Source organism: Lipotes vexillifer, unplaced genomic scaffold (assembly GCF_000442215.2).
Source record: "Lipotes vexillifer unplaced genomic scaffold, Lipotes_vexillifer_v1.1 scaffold302, whole genome shotgun sequence".
Taxonomy (NCBI): Eukaryota; Metazoa; Chordata; class Mammalia; order Artiodactyla; family Lipotidae; genus Lipotes; species Lipotes vexillifer.
This window is the reverse complement of record NW_006798913.1, coordinates 2,120,250-2,131,923: the sequence shown is the minus strand read 5'-3', so window position 1 is coordinate 2,131,923 and position 11,674 is coordinate 2,120,250. Positions and strand designations below refer to the sequence as shown.

Below are 11,674 nucleotides of genomic sequence, written 5' to 3'. Positions count from 1 at the left end.
ATGTATTATATCCCTGTGTTTTTTGTCCCCCAAACTTAGCCTGTCTGTCACACTGTTAGTAAAGAGAGATCGTCCATATAAGCTTTATTTAGAACGAACAAAAAAAGTTCACTTTAAATAATCAGGTATGCCATATGTTCAAGTGAATATGTTTTATTAAATGCATACTAATATCTTCCTATAGTATGTGAGTATACATAATAAATTAAAAGGTATATATTTATTAAATATAGATATAATACCAGAACATGATTACTTCAGATGAGAAAAAAATCAAAATAGACCCATTTTTAAGTCTCGTTTGGTCACTCCAAATGGATATTTGCTCATAAAAAAATACACTGACTTTTTTCCCTGGGGAAAAAAATTAATTCCATAGCAATGTAGTTAAGGGACATGTTTTATTTCATAGCTTTTCTGCAAGCAAACTTGCTTTGATACAAAATGAGTTCAATGGTACAGGTGCTACTGTCCACTCAAGCAAAAGAAAACCTCACATTTACATGAATGCACTTTATGATGATATTCTTACAGGATAAGAGAGAGGGCTCACGTCCAGGACGCCTCTGGCCTCAGGTGAAGCCATGGCACAGAAATGCGCAAGAGTCTGGGAATCTCAGAGCATGGGCAGGTGCAGAAAGGAACTTTCTGTGAGTTCTCCGTCAGGTACAAGGTTAAGAACTGCGGCGGGTGTGTTTGTCTTTTTGCCCCCCATCTTGCAGTTTACACTTAGATCGTCTCGGAATAGATCGCTGTGGGTGTCTTTTGGCTTTTCAGAGTTTCCAGAGAAGCAAGAAGGTGTCCTGAGGTATCCTTCATGTTAGCTCCCAGTGGAGGGCTGGCTGTCGGGAAGTCGTGGACTTACCTGCAGGTATAGTGGTCTCAGGTGTGCTCCACACGCTCAGTGCGGAAACGTTAGTGCCTATCAGTCAAACTCTCTCCCCCCTCACGGAGGATGTGACTAAAACCCCAGACTATCTGACCCAAATTATACAGATAAAAGAAAAAGACAAATACACAAATAAGGCCATCTGCAGAACTTTAAACTCACCTCTTGCATTATTTCACAATAGTCTCTACATCATATGTTACATCTTTCAGACTTAAATAGTAAAGGCTTTAGGAAGGACAGTGGTAGAACCAACTGCACTATCTCTTGGAGGACTTGTCCAATTTGCTGGCAGGTGATTTCCTCTGGGGTGTGGGGATTTTGGAAGGCTTGGCTGCGGACGGCCGAGAATCTGCTCGGGGTGTAGGCCTGTGTGTCTGGGGGACAGTCTCCACGTCGGAGCACACGGACTGGATTTCCGAGATGTCAAAGTCTGATGCATCGCTGCCTCGGCGGCTGCTGGCCCGACTACCAGCTTTGCTGCCAGCTCGGCTTCCTGGTCGGCTGTGGGTCTTCTTGGGATCTGAGGAGAGAGAGCAGAGATGGGTCACCCTTCCTACTGCATCCAGCTGCCACTGATTCTTGAAACTCAGTGCCACGTTTAATCTCAGTCAGTTTGCTGGACACCCAGTAGGCGCTCAAGAAATACATGTTGATTTCATGGCCTTGCTCCCACCCTAAGTAGATGAAATATACAAAAAGCTCAATTTACAAACAAAAAGCAGGTTGGGGGCTACCCCACTTAAAATGGAATTCCATTTACCACACACAGACATAAGGAATAGATATATCACTTGAGATTGTGTTTTCCAAAGTTTGGCAGGTGTAACCCAGGGACGTGTGCAGTACTAACGCACAGCACAAGCTTCACGTGAGTTTTGCCTAGGATAGGTAATTCAAAGCACAAAGGAATTGAAGACAAAAGACTTGAAAGTTTAAAGAAGCTTCAGGCTTGCTGTGCTTAGGATCCCCGGGGTCAGGGCCAGTGCAGCTGGGTTTTTCCAACCACCCCAAACAGAACCCAGTGCAATTTCCAAGCAGCAGAGGAGGCCAGACTTTCGGTCGGAAGGGGTAGATCCTGCCACGGTTTTTCTTTGATCCCACAGTCACTGTCTCATCTTTCTCTGGTACTTTCCAAAAGGGATGTTTGAGTCCCTTATGCCCATGGCTCACTGATCCCCTACCTTTGATGGAGGACTGGGACCACTTGTCATTTCAGAAGAATACAGTACAGCAAGATTGATTTGTCTTCCCCGATTAGGAAGAAATGGGATTTTCATATTCAGATCACACTGCAAAGCCACGAGAGAAGAAATGCAGCAGACTCACCAGCAAACTGTGTCCGCACTCGGGAAGCTGCGGTTGTGATCAAGCCACTGTCTTCCCCGGAGTGGAAGCCTTTCCCTGATAAATATCCCGGAAGTCGAAGCTTGCTTCCTTGTATTGGCGTTCCCTGTGTTGAATCAGGGAAAAGACATTTCAGATATTGCTCCTGTCCCGTGATTCTCCACTGACACCACTTCACAGACGGGTGGGAACCCTCCACTAGACACTCAGGAGGTGAGGAGGCATGGGGTTCTCACTTGCTTTTCTCCACTAATTTCTTATTCTCTCCCTAAATTCAGAGGGACCCCTCTAAAGAAAATGAATTCATGTTGGAGAGAAAACACAAAAGTGGAGATTCCCCGAGGAAACATAGACAAACTCTGAGTACGTTAGTATCTTTCAGATTGTCAGTGAATTATCACAGAGTTGAGAGAGTAAAGCCAAAAAGATGATGGTGGCTGCATGGTCCCGAGAGAAGACTGGCCTCTAAAAAATCGTGCTTGGATTCTCTGCTACCTGCAAGGTTTTTAGGGAACTAGACAGAAATAACCAAACAGAAATTGAACAGGAAGAAAATAAGGAATGCCTAGGCAGCCACCATTTAAACAAACATAACTGCCAAAAAGAAAAAAAGGTGACATTCTATAACTTGGTAAGATGTCACTTCCTCTCTTGGCTCCATCACTGTCTACGGTCCTTACAAGATACCTAGGCAATGTTTGGGGATGATTCTCTTAAAATTCTTACAGGAGTTTGCAGAGAATGTCTAAAGTAATCACAACTATGACATTTTATTCTAAATCTAAAATCATTCACTTTTTCTGGATCACTACAACATTTTGGAAATTCTCCCAAAGTTAAAAAAAAAAAAAAAACAAAAACAAATCTGGGAAGTATAAAGACATCATATTCCTCAATGCACTCACAGTCAGGGAGCTGTTTGGAGGAAACAGATCTAAACAATTACATATGCTTTTTGAAAAATTAATTTTCCTTTATTAAATAGTTTTAAATGTTTAATAATAAAGCATATGTAAGACCTCTGGATATATCTTGGTTGCAATTTATTAATATTAATGATGTTCATAATTCATTTACATATGTATTCTCTACATACATTTAAGTATAGAATTTATATAGAATTCGTATACATATAATACTTGGGACTTCCCTGGTGGTCCAGTGGTTAAGAGTCTGCACTCCCATGGTAGGGGGCGGGGGTTCGATCCCTGGTGGGGGAACTGGATCCTGCAGGCTACTCAGTGCGGCCAAAAAAAAAAAGATGCTTAAGCATTGAAAATACTCTCACAAGTCTAACCACAATTAATCCTCACACTTAACTACTCACTTTTTCACAACTGTGAAAGAGGAGGGCCTGAAGAGGGCAGTAATTTGCCTGAACTCTGACAGCTCTGCTCGAGTTAAATTCCTAACTCAGAATCTCAACAACGCAGGAGAGAGTGAGGACTCACAGGTGATGAAATATATCACTCAAGATGACAGTTCATTACCATGAAGGACCGAGAGCATTCTTTTCAGACGCCTTGTATTCTGATTTTATAGTCACAAACCTACCCCGTGCTCTTAAAGACCCTTCCATAGAAGGATACTGTTGTTTTTTCTCATGAGGCTATTTGAAATGAAACCTAGCTTTGTATTAGCCAAAATAATAGACTTAAATTTGGGGGGGTTTCCACTTTTCAAAAATTTGAACTAACAGAGTAGCACAGCCCTAAATATTTAAAGCAAACATGTCACTTTAGGTTCCTTCAACTGCTCTCAGTTTTGGCTACAAGAGATCCATCAGAAGCGACAAGACGCCTCAGACATAACATATGATACTAACATCACTCACTTGCGGGAAGGGGGAGAAATGAGGGGCTGGGGGATGAGGAAGAGTTGAGGAATGGGCTTCTGCCCCAACTCCATACCACCATCCGCAATTTCCATTTCCATCATTTCAGTCTGAGTCAGGAGGGCAATGACATTTTCTCTGCCTACCTCTCATTATGAGTGTGAGGGTTACATAACAGATAAGAGATTTGAAAAGCATAAAAGGCTTTTGAGAGGTACTAAATTAGTTTTATCCAGGAGTCCTTGCCTTTATTATGAAATACCTCCTTGGTTTCAATAACAGTTCTTTAGGGATTTTTCTCCCTTCCTTATTGTGATTCTAATCAAATATGTGATTTATTTGGTGCCTATGTTTATCATTTTACAGAGAACTTTCTTTAAAAGACGATTGGTTGACTTCCAATTGAATATAAATGATCCGATATATAAGTTAATCTCGGCAAATTTTATATCACCTAAGTATCTTATCCCCATACAGCATGTCATTTAAAAAAGTGAGAGGGTCCTGAAAAAAATCGTTGTCTAATAAAGATACATACCTTTTGAGAATGACAGATAACTTTTTGCCTATCCGAGCCCCCAGCCCCTTGCACTGGTAACTAAAAGGCTTGGGTCTCATCCACCCAGTGTTCTTGGGCAGAAATAGACATACCAGGCAGTGGGAAGGACCTTGCCCAGAGAGAACACTCAGTCCACATTATTTTAATTTAAGTAGTTCTCTTGCAAATGATACTGCCTCTCACTCTCACCTAAAAAGGGTTACAGCATTTCTTGCCCAAATTATGTCTAGAAGCAAAAGCATACCATCACTTTGAAAAGAAACCTAACTTAGGTCTGGGTATAATCTCCTGTATGTCACTCTCCCAGGGGAGAAAAGCAAAATTAAGTATGAGAAAGCGAACAAAAAAACAAAAAAGGCTGAGAGCCTGCAGAGGTGACTAGGTTAGGTTGACGCCCTTCGAGGAGCTATAAACTGTCTTTTGTGTTCACCCCTTACTCTCACGTTCCTAGGGGTTGAGACTTATTATATAGAAGTCTGTAAAAAGACGACGTATTAACAAAAGTACATTTATTAAGGGTGAGGTGAAGCAGTGTTAGTAGGTGATCATTTCAGTTAAAGGCGGCTGTTAGGCTGGAATCTGGGGCCTTACAATACCTCTGGAGATGACATGGGGAAGTCTGAGCACTCAGCTGGTTTACAAGGAGTTGACACCTTGCTGTTTGTCAACCAGGGTTTACCATAATTGCGTGTTAAAGGATGGAGAATCTGTATGGAACAATGGCAAATCAAACGTAAAGGACGGCAGATAAAAAAACAAAGCCACGGAAAGAGAGATTCACAGCCATTCATTTCACAGTAAGAACGATCATCATTAAAAACAGATGGGACACCAAGGGGGAAAGCGGCGGGGGTGGTGGTGGGATGAATGGGGAGATTGGGATTGACATGGACACACGAATATGTATAAAATAGATAACTAATAAGAACCTGCTGTATAAAAAAATAAATAAATTCAAAACTTAAAAAAACAAAAACAAATAGAAAAGGTCTGATGGCAAATCATACACACCAAAAACATGAATGAGGCTTTAAAAAGAAAAAACAATCTGAAAGGTAACCAAAGCCCCTAAACAGATCGTCTTTATATGGGCCACAGGGCAAAAGTGCACACACACACACACACACACACACACACACACTTTTTAATTCTTCATCTTCCATATTGTGAGAAGGGACACATTTGGAGAAAGCTGGTCCTACAAATTCTAGGGACCCCCCCCAAACATTCAAAAGCATACTCTAGACAGTGAGCGCAGAGGAAGAGGAAACGAGTCCTACCTTGGGTGTGCTGGTGGCAGGGACCTGCGGAGAGGCCGCCTGGCCAGCCTGGCTGGACACGGATGTGGACCGGTTGGGCGAGGCTCCCCGGGATGAGGGCCTCGATCTCCGGCCCCGGGGCCGGAAAGCAGCCATTCCCTGACTGGCTCCATCCGCCAAGATGAACTTCTCCCTTAGCTCCATGTTCGTCCTTCCTTTAGCTGGATGACGGAACACACGAGGCACACAAACGAAAGGAAGGAAAAAAAAAAAGAGGGGCTCAGTCGAGTGCGGGGGAGAGGGGAAAACTGCCATCTGGCGCCACAGACCACGTGGAGGATTGCAAGAACACCTTTTTGCCATGCCAACTCCAACTCAGCATCACAAAAAGTCAAATGCATTCCTTTACAATGCATTCCTTTCGGATACAGGCCAGTTGGGAAAAGAAAAAAATAAAAGTGTGTTTATTCTAACACTAGACACCAGCCAAGAGTAACCACTATTAAAGAGAGAGTCAGCATGAAAATGACAAGCTCATGCTCAAATATTGTTAATCCACCCACTACTGATGCCTGCAGGGTTTCACTATGCCATCCCCACCCTGAGGGGACAAGCCAGGGAGGTGGGGACTGTGTCTTTTGCGTGTACTACTGAGGTCAGGAAATTGCCAGTCTTTCACCATCGGGATTAATTGGACAATTACACAGAATGAGAGATGGGCTGTTAATCATGATGACGACACAGAAACTTTCAGGTTTTGCACTTTCAATGAGGCGGCTGGTATTTTTATTTTATGCCTTAAAAACTTGGTTTTACAGCATGCAAAATAACAAACAGCGGACCCCAGGATCCGTGAGGTCATCTGTGATGCAACACTCACACCAACACACGTGCACTCGGAGAAGGCGCTGCCAGAACCCCGTGTGCAGGGTGTTAGCCTGTGTTTGATCACTTACATACACAACCCCTACATTTGCAACACCCGAAGCGTGTTGAAAGTCCAGAATTTCAATTTGAAAGCACCAGCTCAGCTGGATGTGAGTTAAGCCATACGCGATGGATGAAGCGTGTTATTTTAAAACAAAACGATTAAAGCAAGAATGTCAAAGTAGTAAAGAGGAGAGGTCAGAGGGGAGAGGCAAAGAGAGGGGTCGCCAACCTATAGTAGGCTGAGTAGTAGTAATTGAAGAGTTTGATTCCGAACGTAACATTTTACTCCCATGATGATGAACTAGAAGAAATGACACAGGATACCAATCACATTCAAGAAAACTGTTAGCAGGAGAAGAAACAAAGTACAGTAGTTGATTATGCAAGGGTTGCTCAGATCGGGCCTTTAGCGCACAATTTAGGAGAAAAGTGGCACTGTGAAGGGAAACACTCAAAGGTCTGACTCAGGATGAAAAATGTATTTGGAAGACTTCACCCCAATTGAGCTAACTTTCCTAGGCTACCCCACAAAGAAGCAATTCTTTGTTTCATAAATGGAGCTGCATTACCTTCAGCTGCATTATTTCCAAAGTATAGAAGGAAGGCCTGCTGACTGGCTGCTGGGAACGCACTCCCAGATACCTGAGAGATATGGTATATTATGTGTGCATATTGTTAAGGCTCTAATCTGTAACTTCAAAATTCAGAGTCAAATTAGCAGTTCATTATTTAAAAAATATTTTCAATACTGCTTTCCTCTCCTCCCCCTAATTTCACAAAAACTTCCGCTTTTAAACTTTTACTGTACGGTATCTTCAATCTTCGTCGCTCAATTTTCTTTCCCCTTACTTTGCTACTTAACGACAGAGGAAATCCTTCCCCTGGTTGGTAGAATTGCTCATTTTGAAACTTGCAGATGGGAACGCCTCATAAAGGAAAATCTATTCTAATGTTTCCTGCCTCCCAGTCTCCTAGTTATCCAGGAGAAGTAAAAAAAAACCATGAGAGGAACAAGGTTTACACAATTGGCACAAGTTCTTTGGGAACTTCAGGCTGACAGACCAATGTGAAACATTCCTCACTGTAATAAATGACCAACATTAGCCCCACTGTGTTTTTGATGCTGGAAAATAATACAAGATCGATATACTTTCGTGGTGTTATTATCTTGACATTAAGTATCTCCTTACCCCTGCAAGGATCATTTTTCACTAAGAACTCATCCAGGGCCATCCATCCACCTCCAACACGAACCATCACGGTACTTCGCAGGATTCGGACAAGCCGGAGTTGCTGGGAGTCTCCAAACTGGGAAGAGGAAGAAAGAGGACCCTCTAATTGTCAAGAGGAAATCTCAAAGGACGAGGTGCGATCTGCGTAAGCAACCCACTCTAACTTCTTGTTTAGTTCGCAGCGATTAGTAAAATCTCAGAGAAAGGGGTTTATCATGATCTGCGTTAGACGGCTGCATGCTGATTTAGCCCAAAGGAAATAGTGGGGAAAAAGATAACAAAGGTTATCACAGTAATATTGAAGCTTTCTTCTAAAAATGATTTTTCTCTCTTATGACGGAAACAACATTAGTAAGGCAGTAATGGAAAATGTCTCTGGAGATTAAACACAGCCATGAAAATAAGCACTGGCCCACTTGCCCAGGGCTTCCAGGAGGTAAGATGATTCTAAAGAAAATTTAATAAACTCTGATTCTTCTTCATGAAAACTTCCTCTTACACCTGAAACTGTTTTCCACTGAAATCCGTGGGAGAAATCTTTATAAACTCATTCTGTTTTCTCTAAAGAGTTCTGACTTAGAGAGATAAAGTAGTAAATGATCATGACTAATAAAAATTTCACAGCTAAATAAAACTTCTGCATCACTAATGATCTGGTAGGCTAATTTGTTAAAGGCTGGATTCATGTGCCATTTTTAGATTACTGTAATATTAGAACAGTCACTGACACATTAGGAATGATACAGCTTTCAAATCTAAAAGCCTCTTCTTTAAAGCTCTATATACCAAAATTGCTGACACTGAGAAGCACTTGTCTTTTTCTTGCCCTTTCAGTGGATCTCCAGTCATATACACTACAGTTTCTGCAGGTCTTGAATAAACGTCTAGACTACAGGTAGTTTCTTATCATAAGGTTTATTTATTACGAAAGCCCATGAGAAATGATTTTATACTTTTAAATCATTTCTAATAAGCTCGTGTCCAACTTATAAAAACCACCAGACTGAATTTCATGGTTGCCAACCCAGTGGACACCATAGCAAAATGAACAGTCAAGTAGACATAAATAGCTTCTTTTTAAGGCAGGTAACATACAACTGTGACTACTTGTCTGGGCTCATGATGGATAAACAGAAAACGTGAAGTAGAAACAATTTGCTGCTTTTCATAAATTTTAACACTGAGTTTCAGGAAGAGAACACTAGGACAAAGCCAACCATTCCAGACCCTGAAACTCAAAAAGGACCTGCAAAGCATGTAAAATGCACCAGTGGGACTCAGGCGTTTACATCAAACCTTTTCACATCACTTTTTCTAAAATGGTTTTTAAGCCTTGAGACTTCAACTTTCCTGTAGTTGAACCTGCTCTAGAAATGTAAATGAAAATTTAAAAATCAAAATGCAAATTTATTTTGTTAGAAAAAATTTGGTGCTGCTAGTAAGCAAAGGGAAAGGAGGGGATTTAAAGAAAATTACCCTTAAGGAACCAGATAATTAGATGATGCGCTTTTGTTCCAAGACTATGTTCAAAACAAGTTTTAAGGATATATTTATTTATTTATATCATCATATAAAGAATATAAAAATATTTTATAGAGATATTTCAATTATTTCCATTATAATAAACATGAATGATTTTAAATTTTATTTTGAGAAGGCATTCTCTGACAACTACCATTGTCTTTAGAATTTCCGTAATTTTCTCAACAGCTGAACTGTGAGACCAAAAAAGAAAAGGACCCTAATGTTGTTCTTTGTGCTGTGAATTAAACCTTTTGAAATATTTCATCCTTTCCATAAACAAAAGATGCTATCCCAATTACTAACTCAGAAAATAACAAGAACGGGAAAGTAACTTTTTATGGAAACTAATGGAAGTTTTCAAAACATCTATTCAAAATAACTGAAAATTTTTATTTGAAAAAATTATTTGCTTGCAATAAATGGGGAGAATAGGTAATTTGAAACTTAAGATATAATATGGTTTAGAAACTGAGGGGCAGAATAATAGCTAATAGGATATGGTCAGGTACTATAAATAGCATGGTTCTTTCCAAAAGCACAGAGTAAAAAACTCTCCTTGTTTAAATCAAAATCTGATTTCTCTTGTCTTCAGTTCTAAAATTCTCATCATGATGCAGTGCCCTGGACAATTTATCTTGACTTAAATGTGAGGTCAAAATGACATAAAGTATGACTAAGATTTTGTGTAAGTTATAAGAGAAACATTTCCTCAAAAGGAATGACATCACTTAAAACCTTCAGAGTTAAAGTTTCTACTCAGGATGCAAAGCCCTAAATCAATGAATTAGGGCACAGGGACAACAGCTGCTTTGGAGAGATCACATCACCGTGGCCAAGTGCCAAGGTGACCTCTCCCCTGCACTGTTTCCCAGGTCACTGGCTGGATGCTGGCCCTTCGCTAGCTACCTTATACCAGGGCATACAGCTTCAATGGCCAAACACCAACGAGGCCTCACAGAGATGGGTGGACAATCAACTTTGTGTTGCAATGAATACTTGTATACGATAGATGAGAATAGTATTATTAAAGACAGGAACTGAAAATTGTATTTGTAACACTGTACCCAGCCCAGCTACAGTTGATTATCTGGTTTGCTTAAAGGTAATCTCCTCATTTGAGACACAAGGCAAAAAAGAGTCCTGGATCAAGGACACTTAGAGCGTATACAGAAACACCACGCCAACCAACAATGTAGTAGCTAGGGGGGCAGCATAGGAAAGATTGGCCAGGGCAAGCTTTAATGACTATGAATTAAAGTTAAAAAAAATTATTGGGAACTTGAGAATACATTCCACTGGTTTATACCTGATTTCCCAGGAAGAACTGATAAAAAATGAAAAATGGAAGAAAGACATAATTAGTTCAACAGGAAACTTTCTATATGACTAGAACACACACACACACACACGTACACACACACATGCTCACACTTTGGGTTTCTGGATATAGTATCTAGTTTAGAGATGTGCAGGTACCCATTTTTCTCAACTTCAAACCAAATAATCAGAAATTTTTCTTTGCAAATTTTTGTGAAAGTCTTTGGGTTTCGAATTTAAGTTAAAAATTCAAATATGTAGATGAATATTTTTCAATGTGGAAATATAAAAGCAAAATGAATAATGTTTCATTCATAAGTAATATACTGTAGGAGGGAAACTCTGCACATTTCCTCTCTAGCTACTACAAATAAGAGATGTTCCGAAAAAAGAGCAAAAAGATAGAGGAAGAGTGACAAAGTCACAAGGGTCTTCAAGTAATTGTTCTAAAGAAAGTGAACTGAGTTACTGAGATGTAAATTTTTTAAAATTCCTGCATCAGTGGAAAACACTACCTCTTTTTCACATTTACAAAAATGAGTAAACATTTTAACTTCATTTCCTGGCTTGGAAAAGCTTTGTTACTGAAAATATGACAACTTACCTCTAATCACAATAAAATATAAAGTAATTCGAAGCAACCTAAATATATGAGATGTATTTTTCTGTGAATATTTTTCTCCTTGAATGGATGTATCATACATGTCAGAGATATGTCCTAATATACAAAATGCAAGCTATCTTTACATCATTAAAAATGACGAAAGATGGAATATACCATTA

At 40.1% G+C, this 11,674-nt stretch overlaps 1 protein-coding gene across 3 annotated transcripts in view; it reads right to left on the bottom strand.

Annotated features, from left to right (window-relative positions):
* Positions 1-385: 385 nt before the first annotated feature.
* The window catches only part of DST (dystonin), a 496,398-nt gene continuing 485,109 nt past the window's right edge, over positions 386-11,674 (bottom strand). For all 3 annotated transcript variants that reach the window (XM_007471189.1, XM_007471190.1, XM_007471191.1), the window contains 6 exons: positions 10,881-10,898; positions 8,009-8,126; positions 5,910-6,109; positions 5,226-5,336; positions 2,219-2,342; positions 386-1,412 (listed from right to left, as the gene is read on the bottom strand). In XM_007471189.1, coding sequence (XP_007471251.1) covers positions 1,150-1,412; positions 2,219-2,342; positions 5,226-5,336; positions 5,910-6,109; positions 8,009-8,126; positions 10,881-10,898 — 834 coding nt within the window. In that variant the 3' untranslated portion in view covers positions 386-1,149. The remainder of the gene's footprint in view (positions 1,413-2,218; positions 2,343-5,225; positions 5,337-5,909; positions 6,110-8,008; positions 8,127-10,880; positions 10,899-11,674) is intronic.